General features: G+C 43.1%; 1 protein-coding gene across 4 annotated transcripts in view; it reads right to left on the minus strand.

The window, feature by feature from the left end:
- The window catches only part of LOC147436264 (ketose-bisphosphate aldolase class-II family protein), a 221,722-nt gene that overhangs the window by 187,915 nt on the left and 12,685 nt on the right, over window positions 1–21,122 (minus strand). For all 4 annotated transcript variants that reach the window (XM_086489196.1, XM_086489194.1, XM_086489193.1 and 1 more), the window contains exons 8-11: window positions 5,989–6,126; window positions 4,528–4,618; window positions 3,430–3,508; window positions 3,261–3,307 (exon numbers count right to left, since the gene is read on the minus strand). In XM_086489196.1, the coding sequence (XP_086345322.1) occupies window positions 3,261–3,307; window positions 3,430–3,508; window positions 4,528–4,618; window positions 5,989–6,126 (355 nt within the window). The remainder of the gene's footprint in view (window positions 1–3,260; window positions 3,308–3,429; window positions 3,509–4,527; window positions 4,619–5,988; window positions 6,127–21,122) is intronic.

The following is a 21,122-nucleotide window of genomic DNA, read 5'->3' on the forward strand; positions in this document are numbered from 1 at the left end:
TCTTGATCTGATTCACTCCGATGTATGCACTATGCCTGTTAAGTCTTTTGATGGTGCATTGTATTTTGTTACATTCATTGACGATTGTACTAGGAAAGGATGGGTGCATTTGTTGAAAAGTAAGAGTGAGACTTTAAATGCTTTTAAGAAGTTTCATGCTTTTGTCACTACGCAAAAGAGTACTAATCTTAAATGTCTCAGGTCTGATAATGGAGGAGAGTATGCATATGTTGAATTTCAGCGTTTTTGTGATGAAAATGGGATTAAAAGGGAGTTGACAACCCCTAATAATCCGTCTTCTAATGGTGTGGTTGAGAGGTATAATCGTACTTTATGCGAGAGAGTGCATTGCATGTTGTCAACCGCTAAACTTTGCCAAGAGTTTTGGGGGAGGCATTGAAAACTGCAGTTCATATTTGCAATCGCTCTCCTAATAGTACGCTGAAAAATGACATTCCAGAGAAGGTTTGGTCAAATAAGCATCTTCTCTATTAAGACCACGACCTCTAAAGAGAGATACGAACCTCCTTGCATGGTCGTCTGCATCTTCAGAGGAGAGTCCCTTGAAAGTAGGAAACTTGATGTTTACCTTGGCCAAAACACTGGTCAACACCTCCATAGCCTCTTGCTTAGGAGCTTGTTGCTCAATAGCTTGTTGTAACAAAATGGGACGTAACTGGGGAAGGTGACCTGGAAAATGTAGAACCACATGGAGGAATGGATGATGCGGTATGTGGAGGTATGGGTGATGGGGTTGGTGGACTTCTACTAGGTAGCAAGGGTTGAGGCCTTCTGTGGTAGTACTTCAGAGGACTCAGTAGTGCGCTTTGACGCTCTAATGACCGCCTTGTATGTGTCATGCAGTAACCACAAACCCAACCAAGCTTTGGGCAGAAAAATCTTTAACTGGCTGAACACCGGTCTAGACTCTACTAGACCAGGACGAGTGACTAGACCATCATGCTGGACCAGGGACGAGGAAGGACTAGACCAGGGACAAGAGCTGGTTGGACCAGGGCAAGAGAGGAACAGACCAGTAGGGTGAGAGACTAGGTCAGCTAAACTAAGCTGTCTAGGGTGAAACTGGACCAGACCAGCAAGCTGCACTGTGCAAGGCGAAGTAGGCGAGGCTAGATAAACCAGCTAGCTCCTCATTTATACCTCAACAGAGAGTGAGACTTCAGTTGAGGTCCCACCGGGCGTGCCAAAAATGAGAGCACCTGTAGTGTGGATAGTGTGTAGTGCCCTCTGTAGTGGGTGCTCCTCAATGCGATGTGCGTGATATCTCACTCCACAGAATGCAAACACAGAAGACAAAGAACAACATAGCAAGAATAACAGAGCAACAACATTAGTATGACTCGGTAGATCATGAACAGTACGAACATCAACAAACTCAAAGAAACCGATACAGACTTATCTAGCTCCTCGATTTGTACCTCAACAGAGAGTGAGACTTTAGTTGAGGTCCCACCGGGCGTGCCAAAAATGAGAGCACCTGTAGCGTGGATAGTGTGTCGTGCCCTCTGTAGTGGGTGCTCCTCAATGCGATATGCGTGATATCTCACTCCACAGAATGCAAACACAGAAGACGAAGAACAACAGAGCAAGAATAACAGAGCAACAACATTAGTATGACTCGGTAGATCATGAACAGCACAAACATCAACAAACTCAAAGAAACCAGTACAGACTCTCGCATGGCAGCACACTCAGCTCCAGCCCAGATCTCATAGGTACAGTGGGGGTGTCGAGGCTCAACTGTGCAGGGGTGGTGCACAACTCTGATGATAGACTCTAGATCACCGACCACACAAAAGTGATCCTCTATATACCCAAACAGCTACGGATATATACAGCATAAAGAGCCACCAACGGCTCACCAATATCTAATCGAGCTAAGCCTATCTTTGAACTGTGGTGGTGATGCGCTGGCCACGGTGTCGCTTGGACCACGGCCCGTATCCTTGCCACGTGTTGAAGACGCGGCAAGAGAGTCCATCCAGTGTGGAACCTGACCAACTATAACTAACTGCCTGTCCGTGCCAATGACACTGTAGCCCCGCTACAAATCTCCCACCTATGTGAGAGGCAACAATGGTGCATCCAGGGAGTACTAGAAGGGAGGCAAGTTGTCCATGCTGAAGCCATGTATCTGAAACCATGATGATATATGCATACCAGCATGATGTGTCCCCCTATAAAGCTAATTGTCTGGAGGACTCAAGAGCCAATCTGGCATATCTGCCTCTAGTAGTATCCCATAAGCTCTGTATAAAGGAGACTGATCTGGTAAGCGCTTCTATCTCCATAGGGAAGGCTGCTAACTCGGCTCTAATCATCTCCTGTGGCACGGAGGCCTTGGCTCTAATCAGCCAAGAGATCATAAATACCACGGGCCTCTCCATACCTCTCCACCCATCCTGACCCACAGAGGGTCCCCAAACCTGAACCCCATAGAGCATAAAGCTACCAAGGTATCAAAGAGCCAGAGCTTTGTTCGGGGTTCCTAGAACTGAACCTGCGAACACATCCTCTCCAATCCTCCCAAGGCCGCATACGCTCTGGTCGGTCTAGTCTCTGCTGCTCTCTTCATTGTAATGGGATTAGAACAGCTTAGTTACTTTTGGCGTGAGAGGGCTCTTGATGGTAACCAAAGAAAACGTATTTCTGCAAACGAGATGCACTATATACATCAATCTCCTTGGACAATCAGTTTGTTTTTGATGCGTTGTATGACGATTTGTGGAAAGAGGGAAGAAATGCTCCGATACTCCCCCTGCATTTAATTTTAAAATAATAAGGCTTCCGTCTATCATGTCCCTGCTTAAGAAGTTCTTACTAAAGGGAATCATAATATTATATATACCTTCAAAATTGTTGTTCCCAGCTGTATGCCATCAGCTTAGGATGTAGCTCAATGGATTCAATCTATTGTGGTCGGCTCTTTTGTGGGCAGAGTGCATTTTTCAGCTAGCATCTATGGGCAAAATCAATCCTTGTAGAACACCGGTTAATGCTTCACTTTATTAAAAGTTTCTTGATTTGAACCCCCTTTCTGTATGGTTTCCGAGTTATTAAAATATGCAAGATAAATTTGACACATCCCTTCTGACGAGTCAAGTACCTCATTAGTGATAGAAAAAAACTAAAGACCAATTATCATATGCACCATGCTAAAAGAATCTGCCACCATCCCTTCTTATGGGTCAAGTACCTCATCAGTGATATAAGTAAGATTGCTAGATATTGAGAAATACCTTCACAACTGTTGCATCAGCCAGGGTCCCATAACCACATGAGGAGCCTGCATCATTCCAAATAGGGTGATCAATTAACTCACACGATTTTCCTTATATGGTCTAAGGTATAACTTAAACAGTGCATAGTGTGTAGCAAGCATGCATGCTTTTCAGCAGGCTTACATACCCATGTGAAAATACTGATGTGCTATTGCAGCAAGTGGCAAAGGGAATAAAAGCATTCGTGCTTCTTCAAGAATAGAGTTCTGTTACAACACACTTTAATTAGAAACAAATGAGGAACCATGGTTCATCAAAGGTTAGAAAAAGGGCTCATTGCTATTCTGAAAGAAGACGGTCACTCTTTGTAAACAAATATACACAAACAATCTGACTGGCTAGCTCCCCGACAATCTGCAACACAGAAGAAACTGTGTTCAGTCTTGTGCACCCCTGGCCTTCAGCCACTTGAGAACCATTGCATGGAAGGATCTGACAGGTTGTCAATATTAACACTATGCTTTAAGAGTAAGGTCTTAAATCCATTGACAGCAATGTTTCAGCTGATGAGGTAATGTATGCTTTCTTGAAGTAAATGAAAACTTGGATGCTCTTTTCCCTTGGAGCCCATCTATAAGATAACTCACTATCAGATAGCCTTTCCGTTCATGTGTTTCAAGTCTTTCCACACTTTTCAAACACATTCTCTTCACCGCTATGGCTTACCATATACAGCTCTAATTGTTGGGCTGGCTAGGAATCTAATTGCCAGACCCTAGGATGCACAATTTGATGAGCTAAATAGCAACAAATCAAATGCAGAATTAGCACAAGTAGTTCAGGTCAAAGTATGATGGCAGGAGATCACTAAACTTAAATTTGACACAAATTCCGATATTAATGAAGCCCCTATTTTTTACCATGTACAGTGAATACTCAATGGCCCAGATAACACTGATAACTTCCAAAGAGCTTGCAAGCCAATTGTCAAGGACCTAACTGTGAAGGAATGTTGAATGGACCTACAATGGTCAGAATCTAAATCCCTACAGGAATGCTTATTCCTCGCTAAGGTTAGCTTTTACTGCTTGGACTTATTTAATGTTCCCCACACAACCACATACTATCTTCTAATTCCCTTGACTACATGATAGAAAACTGTTTTCATTTTACAGTTTTCCAAACATAGATGTCTCAAAAAACCACTATTATACATCTCGAGGTTTGTAGTTCTCATTATTGGCAAAACATGGTAATCAAAATGGGATAAGTGAATATGCTATACCATGTCGTTTGTCACATGATCAATTGTAGTCATCTCCAATCCAAGGGAATCACCATTCGACAACATTTGAGGAACTCTCGTCTCAAAGGCACTTGATAACACAGCAATTGGAATTCTCATTAGGAAGTTTATAGTGTGTAGTCTTATGAATGAAATGAATGGTAACCGTTTACTTAACACATTCTCATGGATGTTCAGTAAAATAGAGAAAAAAAACAACAGACAAACAAAAGCAAAAGACATAGCTGAATTTGCAAGATTTTTCTTGTTAATACACTTTATAATCTGAAGAAACAACTGCTTGATTTCCAACCAAGGGCTTGACCAGGCACTACCTTTGACATATAGAGTTTATTACAAATATGATCATTGACAACAGTGCACAGGCAAGTTCTAGCTGGCTTTCGATTTAGCCATGCATATATTTAGTGTGAGCCTTGTCACCCCCCTAGTATAAGTATACTAATCTAATAAACCACACAGAAGATTTTGGCACTGCAAGTGAAATGCAAACACTTACTATCAGTGCAAAGGACTCCTTGAACAGTTTAGGTTTACTGTGTTGGGAGTAGAAATGTGAGAGGGGGACACCCTGAGTCTGAATTTACCCTGTGACTCACTGGTGAAAAGATACAATTTCTAAAAACAGAATAAATTGGCTCTATTGTTCACTCACACTGGTGAAAAGGTGCCATTTCTAAAGAAAAAATGCACTAGCTCATTCCAGAGACCCTCCCTGAATTCCCTAGCACAAATATCATGACGAGGACATTTGGAACCTACTATATTTTCCAAGCCAAATCAGCACAATGGGGGAACACAGGCCTTCAGATACAAAATCTTCCAATACATCCCCCACACTATAAGCCGTATCCTCTTCTTTTCTTGTCTAAAAAATCATTGAAATACTAATGACTCAGAGAGATGACATAAGCTTGAAGAGGCACATCATTGAGCTGCAGCGGTGGCTTTCATATGTAGGACTCTATGACTTATGAGAGCATGTTGAAGGATGTCACCTTTTCAACATCAAATAATCAATGGGATATGTTGAACAGACACCCTTGATTGTTGAAAATAAATTATTGGCTGTGTATGGAGCTAATCGAAGAAGACTCTACTAGAAGCAACAAGAAAGAGGGAAGCCTCTCACACACTACAAATTATTGCAGAAACATTTCCCATAGACTTCGAAGTTTAGCTAAAAACACACTCCAGATTCCTAAAAATTACTTAATCTTCTTCCATATTGACTAGTAGGAATTAATTGCAGAGTCCAGAGTAGACATGCCACCCTAGGAGGCCAAACACTGAGGATCTTGAGAAGAAGAAACAAACAAGTAAAATGTAAATTGTTTGTGTGACTGTCAATACACTAGAGAGATTTTGATTTGGAACTGGCAATAGTCTTAACATGGAATCTATCAAGAAAACATGAGAAAAAACCAGGATTAATCTCACCGTGAACTGCCAGCGGCATTGATTATTATCTCATAAAGGTCCCACGTGTTCAATCCAGCAGATGCACCTAAAGCCATTGCTTCTGCTGCTGCTGCAATGTGAACGCCCATTAACAGTTTATCCACCATCTGGACCTTGCTGTTTCACATACGCGAGAATTCACTGAGTTAAAAATCTTAACCTACTTAATTTTTTTCCCAAAAAAACCAAACAGATATGTTACTACCTAGAAAATGTTAAAACTTATGTTATGGCTCTCATGCCCTCTTAGCTGTTTATTCAGGACTTCATAAAGCTCCCTTCTAGACGTATCTGCTTATAGTTCACAAAAGAAAACAAATAAAGGATTACTTGAAGGGTGGTAGAGATCTCTATCACCTTAAGTAATCTGTTGTTTGTTCTTTTCTCCTAAAACATGTAAAACAAGGACCATGAAAGGGCCTTTTGAAGTTATGCATGGCCCATTGATTAGACATGGTCATTATTTGGGCATTTAACCTATTTGATGTATTCTTTTCTTTTTTTCCAACACACCATAGGGCCCACATGGGGAGGTGCTTATCCCTTCCAAATATTAGCCATGTTACATGGTCGGGCAAGGGCCGCGTACCATCGGGCAAGAGCCACGTGTACGCATCACCATGGCCACCTAATTGATGGACCACATGCTGGAACAACGGAAAGAACTCGTAGCAACCAACTAGGAACCTCCTCTTCGGATGACCCACCCCAAGAGGAGGAGGACCCCTTTAGAGGTCAACCAATAGGCTTTAGGCACTACATGGGGGCAACATGTGTAGGTGCTTGACATGTGTCCTTGTTGCCTCTTAGCCCTTGGGCTTGCCTTGAGTGAGTGTGCATGTGTTCTCTCTCATGCCCCTAGCTTTAGGGATCGCCCCCCTTCTTGTAGGGATCATGTTGACTTTGGAACACCTCACCCCTTGAGCACCTTAGTCATGAAGCCCCTCAAGCACCTTAGTCATAAAACATGACAAGCACCTCAAGCACCTTAGTCAGCAAGCACGGCAAGCACCTCAAGGTTGGGCCAGGTTCCCACCTCAAGCTCAGCCCTAGCTTGCCTAAGGTCCTGGGTCTAAGGACTTTTAACGCTTACCTTTGAAGGTCTTTAATGAAGCTAACCCTAAGGTCTTTCAAGCTCCATTAGCTAGCATTGCTCCGAGTGTCCAAGGGCAAGATCCCTAGCAACATAAACACCGGGTGAGCACAAGGTGTCCCTCTCGAGTGTGACCCAGCAGGGGATTTGAACCCACAACCCGTAGGTTGAGAGGCCAAAGCCTTACCATTAGACCAACTCTTTGGGGACTATTTGATGTATTCTTATTAAGTTAGGTCACACAAATTCACTTGGGAGGAGTACTTAACCCAACTCCTAGGCCTCTTTGTAGCTCACTTATCCATTGCTAAGAGGGAGGTGCAGCAAGCTTTCTCGGATCTTGCCACTACTCATTGTGGGCTTCTCACCAGATACCCACCCATGCATGCCATGTTACACCCCCCATTTGGTATCGAATGGAGCTAGCTAGTTATATGCATAGCATGATACACACACGCACACACTCATCATAGTTATTGCGAGGCATGAACAAAGAGTCATCCGCATAAGCCTGACCAGCAAACTACCGTCCAAAAGGTAAAGTCAGGCCATGCAGCCTACCAGTGAAAGTCAAGGAATCCAAATACATAAACAAGGGGTATGTAGCGATCGCATAAAGCAAAGTACTCAGAGGGCAGCCTTGCCTTACCGACCGTCCCAAAGGCCAAGATTCTATGACAGACCCATCCAGCAAGCCTGCAGAAGTGCTCTATGCATACAAGAAAAGCACGACACGTGATAGCCTAGGCCCAAAGCCCAAGTGTTGCATGGTATCTGCAATATAATCCCAAAGAACAGTATCAAAATGCCTTTTCAATGTCGACCTGCATGACCAAGACACCCTGTCGAGTATATGTATATTTTGCATATTCCATTCCAATGATGAAATTCGCGAGGTTATCAGTAATTTGACGTCGTGGAATGAAGCCGTACTGAGATTGATGCAAGCCTTCATACAGAAAGCACTTAAGTCGGTTAGCAAGCATTTTTGCCATTAATTTATATACCACAGGCATGAGCGTAATAGGCCGCCAATGAGAGAATTCTTCACACAATGCATGCTTAGGTATTAGCTTGAGCAAACCTTCTTTCCAAGAGGAGGGCAATTACTGCTGTTCCCAAGCTATATTCATCATGAACAACAGAGGCAACTTCAAAAAATCCCAGAGAGACAAGAAAAATCCCACAAAGAGACAATCCCAAGCAAGAGCTCTCCATCGACCCAAATCAAGCAAGCTAGCATACAATTCCGACTCAATGAAAACAGCTTCCAAGTCTTGAGCTTGCCACATCGAAAGAATGGGAGTAACATGCGATAGAAAAATGTGACGCGCTTGGTGAGCTTCTCTCGTGGGAGAAGAAGGGGCCTCAAAAATCTTGCCATAATGAGTGTAGGGCTAGTGCTAGCTCTCGGAAAGTGGAGGTCCCACTACCCTGACGATAATTTAACTCCCCGTATAGCTTGGGACTGCATGGAGTGATGCAAATGTTGGAAGAATTGTTCAGAAGCACATCCTTTATCTGCAAAAGCCTGTTGACGAGCTCGAGTCTACCATTTGGCCAATTTCCTCTCATCATTGTGCCGTAAGCAACTCAGTCATTTGAGTGGCAATAAGAGAAGAATGATTAGCCAAGTGCATTAATCTGCTACAAGCATCCATTGCCTGATTAACATGTTCCCTTAATCCCTTCCATAATCCTGGATAACACATTGAACACGCATAACAAAGCACAACCAGGCTATGTCCATATCAACATACATTTGGGAGATCAAAGGCGGGATGATATCCACAATCATAGCGCGAAAAGGCTCATGCTTGAGATAAGCATTATTGACATGCAAAAGTCTCTTCTTGGGTAGGCGGTTTGACATCAAAAGAGCCAAAACGAAGTTTCAAGCATACGGGAAAGTGATCTGAGAGACACATAGCATAATCAATCCTCACCTCGCATACAAAGTCATCATACTGTTGCATGTGAAAGAGATACCAGCGATCCAGCCGAGCGCGACACACAAATTGAGCATTAAGCTGAAAAGTGAATCATGGATCAGTCGCATGTAAAAAGGGCCAGAAATCAAGCCCATTACATGTCGACATAAATTGGTCCCATGATTGCCATTCCATATGAAGCATGTGAGAATGGCCAGTAGTATTATCCCCAAGGTTTGGTGCATTATTAAAATCCCCGCAAAGAAAGGCTTTGGAACCCCAACAATAAGAGGAGATAGCACTCCACAACCGTGCCCTGTCTGCAAAAGCTGTGTATGCATATAATCCTCCAAATTCGAAAACTTCCCCATCAACAATACATTGGATGACCATCCATCTCCCAGCCGGGTCATTGAAAACCAAGGTCGAGAAGAGTTCATGTCGAACAAGTATAAGCACTCCAAAATAGCCAGTTGATCCTGCATAAGCTATCCAGTAGCCCGCAAAGTAAGAAGTTTGTCCTGCAAATTGATGCTGGTTATGCTCTTGAGGAACCACAATGCCCCCTTTACATATAGTACATACTGTCAGGTAAGCCATCACTCGTCGTGATTGTGTAACCCACGCACATTATAGGAGATGCAATTCAAAGAACTATGCATTCTATATGGTATATAGAGTGGGCGAGGAAACGGGAAAGGGGAGAAAACTCAAGTACCAGTGCCCATCGACACATCCTCCCCAACTGTAGGTACCTGAGGAGGTGGGTCAAGACCTGGACCCGGATGATTGAAAATAAAGGCACCTTGCGATGAAGAGGCTTCTCTTGTAACAACTTCCTTGTAAGAGCGAACCACCTTCTCCCAAGCTTCATCCAAAGAAGTGTTGTCATTACAAGGGAGTTTTTTCTGAGCAACATTCTTCAAAGGGGACACATAATTACGAGAAGATGCCGGAATACGGGTTGTAGCAACTTTAGCGGGTTTCTTGGGCACTATCCAAGTTTGAGAGGTCGAAACCTGTTCTTTTCCTTTGTCTTTAATATTTGGAGAAGGAGAAAGTGCAGACAATTGTAATTGTTTCCGTTTGCCTTTATTCGCCCCAGCTGTAAGGGAGGAGGTTGAAGCACCTTTGGTTTGAACCTCAATAGAAGACTTCGGAGGTGAGCGAGGTTGAAGAGTAGGGACAGCTGAAGGAGGTGGCTGCAGATTTGGTTCCGGACATTCGGACTATATATGACCAAATTTGCCACAGCGGAAGCAAGAATTTGCAAACTTGCCCTATTTAAGCTTAAATGGACGCTTTCCAAGTTCCAACCACTGCATCCCCAAAATCGAGCGAAATACCCCCGCTGGTGTGGGGATATCTGTGTCCCACAGAATACAAAAACGGTTTGTATTTGCGTCTAGCTTAGGAGGGCAAACGACTTTGCCCAGCTGGAAGAAAGTGACACCAAGTGCAAGGAAAGTCGACCACCTCAACCCAGACGGGACACTTGTGACGAATGAGACTCTGATAGTCCTTGGTGAGAGCCCAAGGCAATACATGAGTCATCTGCGTATTGAAAAGAAGAGGAGACTTTCAAGCAGAGCATCCCGAGCATCCATGTCGACCAGCAAGACTTCATAGAACCCTCGCGCGCCAAAGTAAACCCCTCGGACTGCTTGCTATTTGAGTAGGAAATCAACCCATTGGCCTACATCCTGAGCCGTGGGCATTCTACCCGGGAAAAAAAGAGTCACCGCATTAAGTGCATATTGAGCAACAAGATCCAGAAGCTCCTATATAGGGATGTGCACTTCCATGACGGGAGCGGATCCTCCCCAGACTTCACGTGCATCCTCGAAGTCCTCATGCAAAAATTCTTTGATAAGGCTTAAAGCATCCAATCCGAAGATTCCATGGCTTTCCGGCGCTTGTATATACACTGATCAATCGAATCCATGTGAAGCTCACACACACAAACACTCTTTTTTAGGGTTTTTGATATTCGATTGCTATTGACACAAACAAACACACAGGCTGGCTGTACAAAAACTTGCTTGCTTGAAAACTTTAATCAAATTAAAAACCTAACGATTTTTACAACACCTGCAAATATACACACACACTCACACCTCTCTCTCTCTCACACAAAACGACAGAAGGACCACGTGCAGGCGAAATCAAACTTCAACCACCGGCGCGCTGTGAAGGGCCTCCACAAGGTAGATGTTGTGCAGAATAGTCGCGCGCCAGACGAGTGGCAAAAGGATTTACCACACACCCAAATCCCCCCCACACACACACACCCAAACCCACTCACGCAAGCGCGCACACACACACACACATACACATTCACATAGATGAATCCACGATAAGCCCAGATTCACCTTTGGAGGAAAGTGCAAGGAATAGACCCCTGGTAGTCACCCACAAGACAATATAACCATCAGCTCCATAATGCATAGTATTGACTAAATACCACGACATCCCCACTAACGTCATTAGTGCCCAATAGTGGGTGTAGGACTAGGTACTAACATATGCTCCCAAACACAACACACACCACACGCACGCACACACACATGAGCATACATCAACACAAAGTTCAGCATACTGAGTTTCTGTCATGACTCCAGAGATAAGGGCAGACTGTAGCGCGGATAATGTGTCGTGCTCTCTACAGTGGGTAGTCCTCGGTGCAATGTGCGTGACAATCTCACTCAAACAGACTGAATCTCCCTCAAACAGACTGAACAGGAAGGAACAATAGACGTCAACAGAGCTCGCAAAGACACAACAGCAGACCAGAACATATGACTCGACTATCTCCAAGACTGATACAGACTCTGGCGTGGCAGCACACTCAGCTCTAGCCCAAGACTCGCAGGTACAATGGGGGTGTCGAGGCTCAGATGTGCCGGGATGGTGAAGACGTGCTCTGAGTAAAGACCCACTCTAGATGACTACGTACAAGATAATCCTACCAAACGCTACTACTCATATATATCACCATAAAGAGCCACCAACGGCTCATAAATGTCAGCCATGTGGTGACCTTCATAAATGTCAGCCACGAGGTCCACTAGACCACCGTCGGTAGGTACCCTACCACGTCACTCCCGAGACCAGAGGGTCCGTCCAGTGTGAACCAGACCAAGTGTAACCAATTGTCCAACTGTCTGTCCTATGAAGTGACACTGTAGCCCTGCTACAGGTTGTGTCACAAAGTGATGACGTGGCGGATAGCAGAAACCCTAATTTCTGCCAGAAACCCTAAAATTCCTGCAAACCCTAATTTCTGCCAAAAACCCTAATTTCCGGAAATCGCGGAGGCGGAATATTATTATAAAAAAAAAGGGAAATTTTGAGCGACGCAAATCTCAGCTTTTTGCTTCGATTTGGGAGAAAGAAAGAGAAAAAGAGAACTTGCTTTTTTACTGACTCTCATTGAGAGAGAGAGAGAGAATCTGCTTTTGCTTTGAAGCTTTTGGGGCTCTGCTTTTAGGCATCCCTTGTAACCTTTAAATTAGTGGTGAGAGCCTCACTTCTCAGAGCATCTGGACGCAGAGTCTGAGAGTGAAACCCTAACCGCTCTCTTGTACTTTGATGATTGATTAATATAAAAAAGAAATACCGAAAGGGGCGCCAGTCTTTGGGGCCAATATCTCTAGGCACGGAACTCCGCCGGGCCAGTGCAAATCTATTGTGATCTGTGAATTGTTTTGAAGTGGTTATTTGGTGCTGTCGCGGTTGATTCTTGACTTGGAGTGTCCAAGTCTGTTACAGGTTGCCCGCCACAAGACCGCTCACCGTCTCGATGAGAGGAATACTGAAAAAACTGTGAAGGAAAACCACTAGGTACTACATCCGTAGATCTTTCTTGAAGTAGGTATTAGGCCCATGACCATGCATACCTCAAAAGTGGAGTTAAAAACACTACACTGCTTGCCTCTAACTAGGCAAGAACCCAATATGTATGATTGCATAGCCTAAGAATCCCAATTGGCAAAAGATGAGGCTCTACAGCAAAGAGATAAGCTCAGTTTGATTCCAGCGCATCTTTATCTTCCCTAACCATAGTGATAGGAAAATGACCTGGTTGCAGATTAACCTTGCCACACTTTTTGCAACAACACTCTTCTCGAAAAGAGCTATGACCATAAGCCCGAGTAACACTACAAATAGGGTTAAGCTCCATCATAATGGCAGAACGAAAAAGCCCTCACAGCAACAGGATGGCAGCCGAGTGAAATCTTGGGAGCCAATTGATCATGCGGGGGGGGGGGAACTTGAGGGGTGGGGGGTAAAAACTAGCTGAGACTGAGAGGGGAGGGGACGGCTAGATAGGGGTAAGTGGAAGGGAGGGGGTGGGTAGGGGCGAGGGGGGGCTAGGTAGGGGCGAGAGGGGGTGGGTAGGAGGGTAGGGGCGAGAGGGTAAGAGAGGGGGTGGGTAGGGGCGAGGGCAAGAGAGGGTAGGGGCGAGAGGCGATGGAATAGGGGACAAGGGGAGGCAAGGGCGAGGGCGAGGGGAAGGGTAGGGTTAGGGCTAGGGGCGAGGGACTAGGGACTAGGGACTAGGGGCTAGGGGCAAGGGACTAGGGACTATGGGCTAGGGGCGAGCGGCTAGGGACTAGGGGCTAGGGCCGAGGGGCGAGGGACTAGGGGCGAGGGGCTAGGGGCATGGGGCGAGGGGCGAGGGAATAGGGGACAAGGGCAGGCAAGGGCGAGGGCGAGGGAGAAGGGCAGGGTTAGGGCTAGGGGCGAGGGAAAGGGGATGGACGAGGGGCTAGGGAAGGCGAGGGTTAGGGCTAGGGGCGAGGGGCGAGGGGATAGGTGTGAGAGGGGGAGGGCGAGAGGGGGTGGGTAGGGGCGAGGGGGAGCTGAGGGGTTGGGCAAGGGAGGGTAGGGTCGAGAGGAAGCGAGGGGGTGGGTAGGGGCGAGGGGGAGTGAGGGGGTGGGTAGGGGCGAGAGGGTGAGAGGGAGGGACTAGGGCGAAAGCGAGGGGAAAAAGTGTAGGACTAATTGAAAATTGATAGGCTACACAGCGCGGCAGTTGATGGAGAGCAAGAGCTGAAAGTTGATTTGCTACAGAGCGCGGTAGTCGATGGAGAGCAAGAGGATGTACCATGAGCAAGACAACTATCAAGAGGAGGGAATTCTTCAAGCAGGCCGGGCTCTGTGAAGGGAGTTCGCCAGACCCAGAGGAGAGCTTTGTTCTGGTCATAGAAGCAGACACCACTGATGTTTGAAGAGAGGTGAACTCTTGTAGCGGTAATTTCTTCCCGCTTCTATGAATCTTCATAGGCTTAGGTGGCCCATTAGGTTTAGTTACTGTGAAACCATTTGAAGAGGGTGTACCTTCAGGCAAAGAGTGAATAGAGACTCCATAACAAGGTATAGATTTGGTAGCCTGCAACCATTCCAACAGATCTTCGTCCCACCCTTCAGGTGTAGTAGGTTGTTCTTGTTCAGGGTTGGTTTCCATTGACAAAGGAACTTGCTGCACCACTGGATCCATACCTCCTTCTAAGAGGATGGGTTGCATCAGGGAGCCAGAAGTATGTATCCACATTGCGTCGTTTCCCCAATCATGAAGTGCTTTAGTGTGTCGCAGCCATGGTCTTCCAATGAGCAAAGGAAATCCGCCCTCAACCTAGGAAAGGCGAACCACAACAAAATCCAAGTTAAAAGTAAAGTCTTGTACCTGCAGAGGCACATGTCCACTATGCCCACTGGGTAGACTGTCCGTTGGTCGGCCAATGTAACTGTGAAGGGAGCAGAGCGAGTAGGCTGTAGACCTAGAGCTAACATAGTGAACTCGGGCATCAAGTTGATGCCAGATCCAACATCCACTATCACTCCTGAGAATTGCCGACCTAAAACGGACACTGTCAGGCGAGGGCTTCTATAATCAGTGAGTGGAGCAGCGGGATTGGATATCATATAGGACTCTGATGGTCGCACTGGGAGGTGCCCGCCACTAGGACCTGCTCCAGGATAAAGTGATTGAATAACAGCAAGGGTGTCACTTCTAAAACTTGCATCTAGCCACAGCATGTCATAGAGGGACACTTTTTGGAAAGTGTTCTTCAAGACAATCTCTGCTGTAAGCTTCTCTTTTTCTACCTGTTGTTCCTCTGGTACCTTGATCTTCTGTAGATCGGAAACTGCTTCCAAGAAAGCTTCATCAATATCTGAGAGCATAGATTTGGATTCCTTCATGGCACTGGGGGATGGCTTGTTTACAGCTGCAGGCAGGGTATCCACTGGTGTGAGAATATGTGGGGGAGTTGAACTTGATGGAATGCTAAGACCGAGAGCTCGGGTGATGTAATAGGACTAGTCTTTGAAGTTCTTAAAGTTGAAAAGAATGTAGCAGGGCATATCTTTCGTTAGCACGATTTGAAAGATTGTTGAATAGTCTATTAAATAGAGCTTATACGAATGAGTTGAGATATTAAGAGAGAACATATATTCTTTTTTTTAAATAATACACTAAAGACGGATTTGATAAAGATTAATGAATAACAGATAGTCTGTCTATGAACAGTAAAATTGAGATTTTTATTAATATCAATGTTTTATATTTATGTGCTTTAGCTTAAAATACATGGGTAGGCTTAAAATAAGCTATAAAAGTAGTGGAGACCCAAAAATAGAGGCTTTATGAGTCGCAACCTAAAAGTTGCGTTTTTAGCCAAACAGAGACGTTTTTCGCAATTCTGTCCGCGTTGCCTTGTAGACCAGACCTATTCCCGTCGTTTTGAGTACCTGGATTGCTCTGTTCTGAGTTCGTTTGTAGAAGTTATGATGAAAACAAACAGAAGGCAGTAGCAGTGTAGTATACACTGGGACAGACAGACATACAACATCATACAGCTCTCCCTGCTATCAACCAAGAAGTGGATTGTTTCTTCATGGTAGAGTATTGCAATTGAGATTATGAAGAAATCAGTTTGTGAAACCGGATCTGTGCAAAGTGTCATGATAAAAATCTAACCTTTACGGATCGCTTAGCGATCACATTCTTATATTATTCTCGCAGGTATACTTGGTGCAAAAATCGTGCAGGCTTTTCGAGGAAAAGAAGGATAAAAGCACGACGGGTGGTGCGTTTGGGAATCATTCACCGATCTCTTCTTCTGCGAGTACGAGTGCGAGTGCGAGTGAGACGCTGCATGCAAGCGAACTGGAGCTCGGGGGTGGTCAGGAGGTTCGAGCTCCGTACAACGGAGTGCACCCATATTCAATTGCTCCTCTGTTGTATCAAAACTCTACAAAGATTCATCAATACAAAGATCTCTTTCTCTATCTTTTGCTGTCGATCTCTATTATTCGGTTCCTGTGACAATTGGTATCAGAGCAAGCGGTTGATTCTGGACATGGAAGGATACGAGAGGAGGATGAAGAAGCAAGAAGACCTGATTCGGCGACTATGAGAAGATCTGAAAATTGCAAATCGGGAGCGTGCTGAGGCTCTGCGGGGCAAAGCAACACGAGAGCTTGATATCTATGTAGACCTTGATGGCCAACATGAAGGTAAAAACCATGCTAATCCACCTGGAAACAATAATCATCGTGGCGGCGCTGGGGTACCGCCAAAAGAAACGATGACGATATGGGAGAAGCGACAACCAAATCATTCTTAACGAAGGCTAAGCTTAAAGAGTTTGATGGCATAAGAAAGATATGCGAAGATTTAGAAGCGTGGATTGAAGAACTCAAAGATTTGGATTATACTTTCAATATCGAGAACACAACCACGAGACTTTCGAATGCTCGAGCAAGGTGACCGATAAGACAATACGTACCAAGATGGCTCAATTGGAGACTTTTGGCGATGCGTACGATAAAGGTAACTCATCTACCCCTTCTTTGTGATGTTTTATGTCTTTGATACGTCCTTTGAAAGCTTCTGTGAGATCGAATTTATGCGTAGAAGTTGAGATTAAAATTTGAATTTCTTAATTGATTTGGATAGTATTCATTGCTTCTTATCGTCTAAATTGATTGAGAAATTAAACTTGAAATTAAATCGAGAAGTTAAAAGACTTGTGGACTTAACTAGTGGTAATAATAGTTTCACGAAAGAGCTAGTAGAAAATTTGTTTTTTTTTCTTTGAAGAGTCGAAATCATAAAGATGATTTCTATAACATAAACATTGATATGCATGATGTTATCATTGGTATCAATTAGATCATTGAAAATCATGTTTTGATTGATTGTTAAGAAAGAAAAATATATCTTTAATCATTTGATGATGATAAGTCACACTCTTTGTGGAAAGAAAGAGATTCTAAATCTAGTTTTGGCAATGGAATTGATAAGGTGACTTAGATAAGAGTGTGAGACGTTGCTTGTGTTTGCTAATGAGATTAAAGAGAATCTGGGGATAAACATAAAGAGACAAATCCAGAATTTATAGAGGATCTCTTACATGAAGTTAAGGATGTGTTCCGGACGATCTTCCTGGTATACCTCCACCTAGAGCAATAGACCATGCCATAGATCTATATCCAGGAGCGACACCTTATTCCAGAGCTCCATACAGCTTCAATATTGATGAGCTTAAAGAGCTCAAGATACAACTTGATGATCTTTTGAAAAAGGGTTTCATTAAACCTAGTGTATCTCCTTGGGGTAGTCCTGTGTTATTCCAAAAGAAAAAGGATGGTACATATAGGTTATGCATCGACTATAGGGGATTAAACAAAAAGACCATTAAAAACAAATATCCTCTTCCTCACATAGATGAACTGCTTAGTCATTTGAGTGGTGCCACAATATTTTCAAAGGTTGACCTTCGTTCTGGCTACCATCAAATCCGTATCAAGGTCGAGGACATTCCAAAGATTTCTTTTCGTACACGTTATGGACATTATGAATTTAGAGTTCTTGCTTTTGGTTTGACTAATGCACCAACAACTTTCATGTGCTTAATGAATAATTTTTTTCACCCGTATCTTGAGGACTTCATTCTGGTATTCTTGGATAATATTTTGTGTATTCTACGAATGAAGAAGATCATGCATTGCACTTAAAGAAAACATTTGAGGTTTTGCGTGAACATAAATTGTATGCCAAAGCAAGTAAGTATTCTTTTGCAAAGGATCAGATTGTGTATTTGGGAAGAGTGATTTCTAAAGAGGGGATTCACATTGATCTTGATAAAGTTAAGACTATGTTAGTAAGAGATGTAAGAAGGTTTATGGGTCTAGCACAATATGAGAGAGCACACATTAAAGATTTCTCTAAGATAGCAAGTCCTTTGACCGAATTGACCAAGAAAGACAAGGGTTTTGTGTGGACTTCTAGCTATGAGACTACTTTTGAGACCTTGAAGGCTAAAATAGCGAAAAATTTTGTTTTAAAAGTTCTTGAGATGGGCAAACCATTTGTTGTGTCCTGTGATGCTAGTGGTGAACAATTAGGTTGTGTTTTGACACAAGAAGGAAGAGTGGTTGCATATGAGTTTAGGAAATTAAGACGACATGAATTGAACTATGCAACACATGATCTAGAATTGCTTGCTGTTGTTCATGCATTGAAGCATTGGCGTCATCTCTTGCTTGGTGTAAAATTTGAATTGCGTACTGATCATCAAAACTTAAAGTATATTTTCACTCAGCCATTGTTAAATAACAAACAAAGAAGATGGATTGAATTGCTGGCTGAGTATGACTTTGATTTGAAGTATTTGTGTGAAAAAGAAAATAAAGTTGCAGATGCATTAAGTCGTAGGTCCATGTGTAATTTGTTGACTGTTGTGCGATCCAATTTGATTGATGAAATACATACTGAAGTTGAAAATGATTCCTTTTATATGCTTATTTTGAAATTCTTGCGTGAGAATATTGGTGAGATGTATGAAAACAGATATCACTTGTATAAGGGAAATCTGTATTGTTATGACCGCTTGTGTATTCCTGCAAATTCTTCTTTTAAGAGTCAAATTCTACATGAGTGTCATAATTCACCTTTTTTTTGGTCATCCTGGATTAAATAAGACATATGAAAAGATTAAAACCTTATTCTTTTGGCCGCGTATGAAATTGGATGTTAAGAATTATGTGTGTGAGTGCTTTCAATGTCAACAAGTTAAGATTGAGCATAAGAGGATGCCTGGTGACCTTCAATCTTTAGACATTCCTTTACAGAAGTGGGAGTGTATATCCATGGACTTTATCATTAGACTTCCTACTACTCGTGGAGGGTATGATTCGATCTTTCTGGTGGTAGATAGACTCACAAAACAGGCTAACTTCTTTCTCGTGAAAATAACTGATACTGCTTTGACCATTGCACGCTTGTTTGTGAAAGAGATATTTCGTTTGCATGGCATGCCCAAGAGCATAGTGTCTGACAGAGATTCTAAGTTCACTTCACATTTCTGGAGAGCGACTTTTGACTCTATAGGTACCCAGTTACGCATGTCTACTGCTTTTCATCCTCAAACCGATGGGGAAACGGAGAGAGTGAATCGTATTTTAGAAGATATGTTACGAATGTATGTCAATGAAAACCAATCTAATTGGAATGAATATTTGTCTTTGGTTGAATTTGCATACAACAGTTCATATCATTCATCTATTAGGATGACCCCGTTTGAAGCAATGTATGGCTATAACTGTCCCACACCTATAAGTTTTCTTAGCTCGAGGAATAAGGTAGAACTGTCACGTGAGATGCTTGAGAAAATGGATAACGAGTTGACCAAAATCAGGGGGAATATTAGAGAAGCCCAAAAGAGACATAAATTGTATTATGACAAGAAACATCGGGTTGTGGAGTATGAAACTGGGGATATGGTTTTCTTAAAGGTTATTCTCGAAAAGTCTCATTTGATTCTTGGAAAGGATAAGCGATTGTCTCCACGATTTGCTGGGCCATTTAAAATTTTTAAGCGCATTGGTTAATTAGCTTACAAATTGGAATTGCCTTCTCATGTCAAAGTGCATCTTGTATTTCATGTGAGTTTATTAAAAAAGTATGTTCCTAACGTGCACCATGTTTTACAGGACAACTCTAAGTTGAAAGATGACGGAACATTGACAGTAGAACCAGACTTAGTACTAGATAGGCGTTTTAAACATTTGAGAAATAGAGACATTGTGGAAGTTTTGGTTAAGTGGCAGAACTATCCAGTAGAGGATGCATCATGGGTTGATCTTAGTGTTTTGCAAAGAGAATTTTCCTCTCTTTAGACCAACTCTGAGGACAGAGTTAATTTTGATAAGGGGAGAATGTAATAGGACTAGTCTTTGAAGTTCTTAAAGTTGAAAAGAATGTAGCAGGGCATATCTTTCGTTAGCACGATTTGAAAGATTGTTGAATAGTCTATTAAATAGAGCTTATACGAATGAGTTGAGATATTAAGAGAGAACATATATTCTTTTTTTTAAATAATACACTAAAGACGGATTTGATAAAGATTAATGAATAACAGATAGTCTGTCTATGAACAGTAAAATTGAGATTTTTATTAATATCAATGTTTTATATTTATGTGTTTTAGCTTAAAATGCATGGGCAGGCTTAAAATAAGTTATAAAAGTAGTGGAGACCCAAAAATAGAGGTTTTATGAGTCGCGACCTAAAAGTTGCGTTTTTAGCCAAATAGAGACGTTTTTCGCAATTCTGTCCGCGTTGCCTTGTAGACCAGACCTATTCCCGTCGTTTTGAGTACGTGGATTGCTCTGTTCTGAGTTCGTTTGTAGAAGTTATGATGAAAACAAACAGAAGGCAGCAGCAGTGTAGTATACACAGGGACAGACAGACATACAACATCATACAGCTCTCCCTGCTATCAACCAAGAAGTGGATTGTTTCTTCATGGTAGAGTATTGCAATTGAGATTATGAAGAAATCAGTTTGTGAAACCGGATCTGTGCAAAGTGTCATGATAAAAATCTAACCTTTACGGATCGCTTAGTGATCACGTTCTTATATTATTCTCGCAGGTATACTTGGTGCAAAAATCGTGCAGGCTTTTCGAGGAAAAGAAGGATAAAAGCACGACGGGTGGTGCGTTTGGGAATCATTCACCAATCTCTTCTTTTGCGAGTGCGAGTGCGAGTGCGAGTGCGAGTGCTGCATGCAAGCG

Source organism: Adiantum capillus-veneris, chromosome 18, assembly GCF_014529385.1.
Source record: "Adiantum capillus-veneris isolate H3 chromosome 18, ASM1452938v2, whole genome shotgun sequence".
Classification (NCBI taxonomy): domain Eukaryota; kingdom Viridiplantae; phylum Streptophyta; class Polypodiopsida; order Polypodiales; family Pteridaceae; genus Adiantum; species Adiantum capillus-veneris.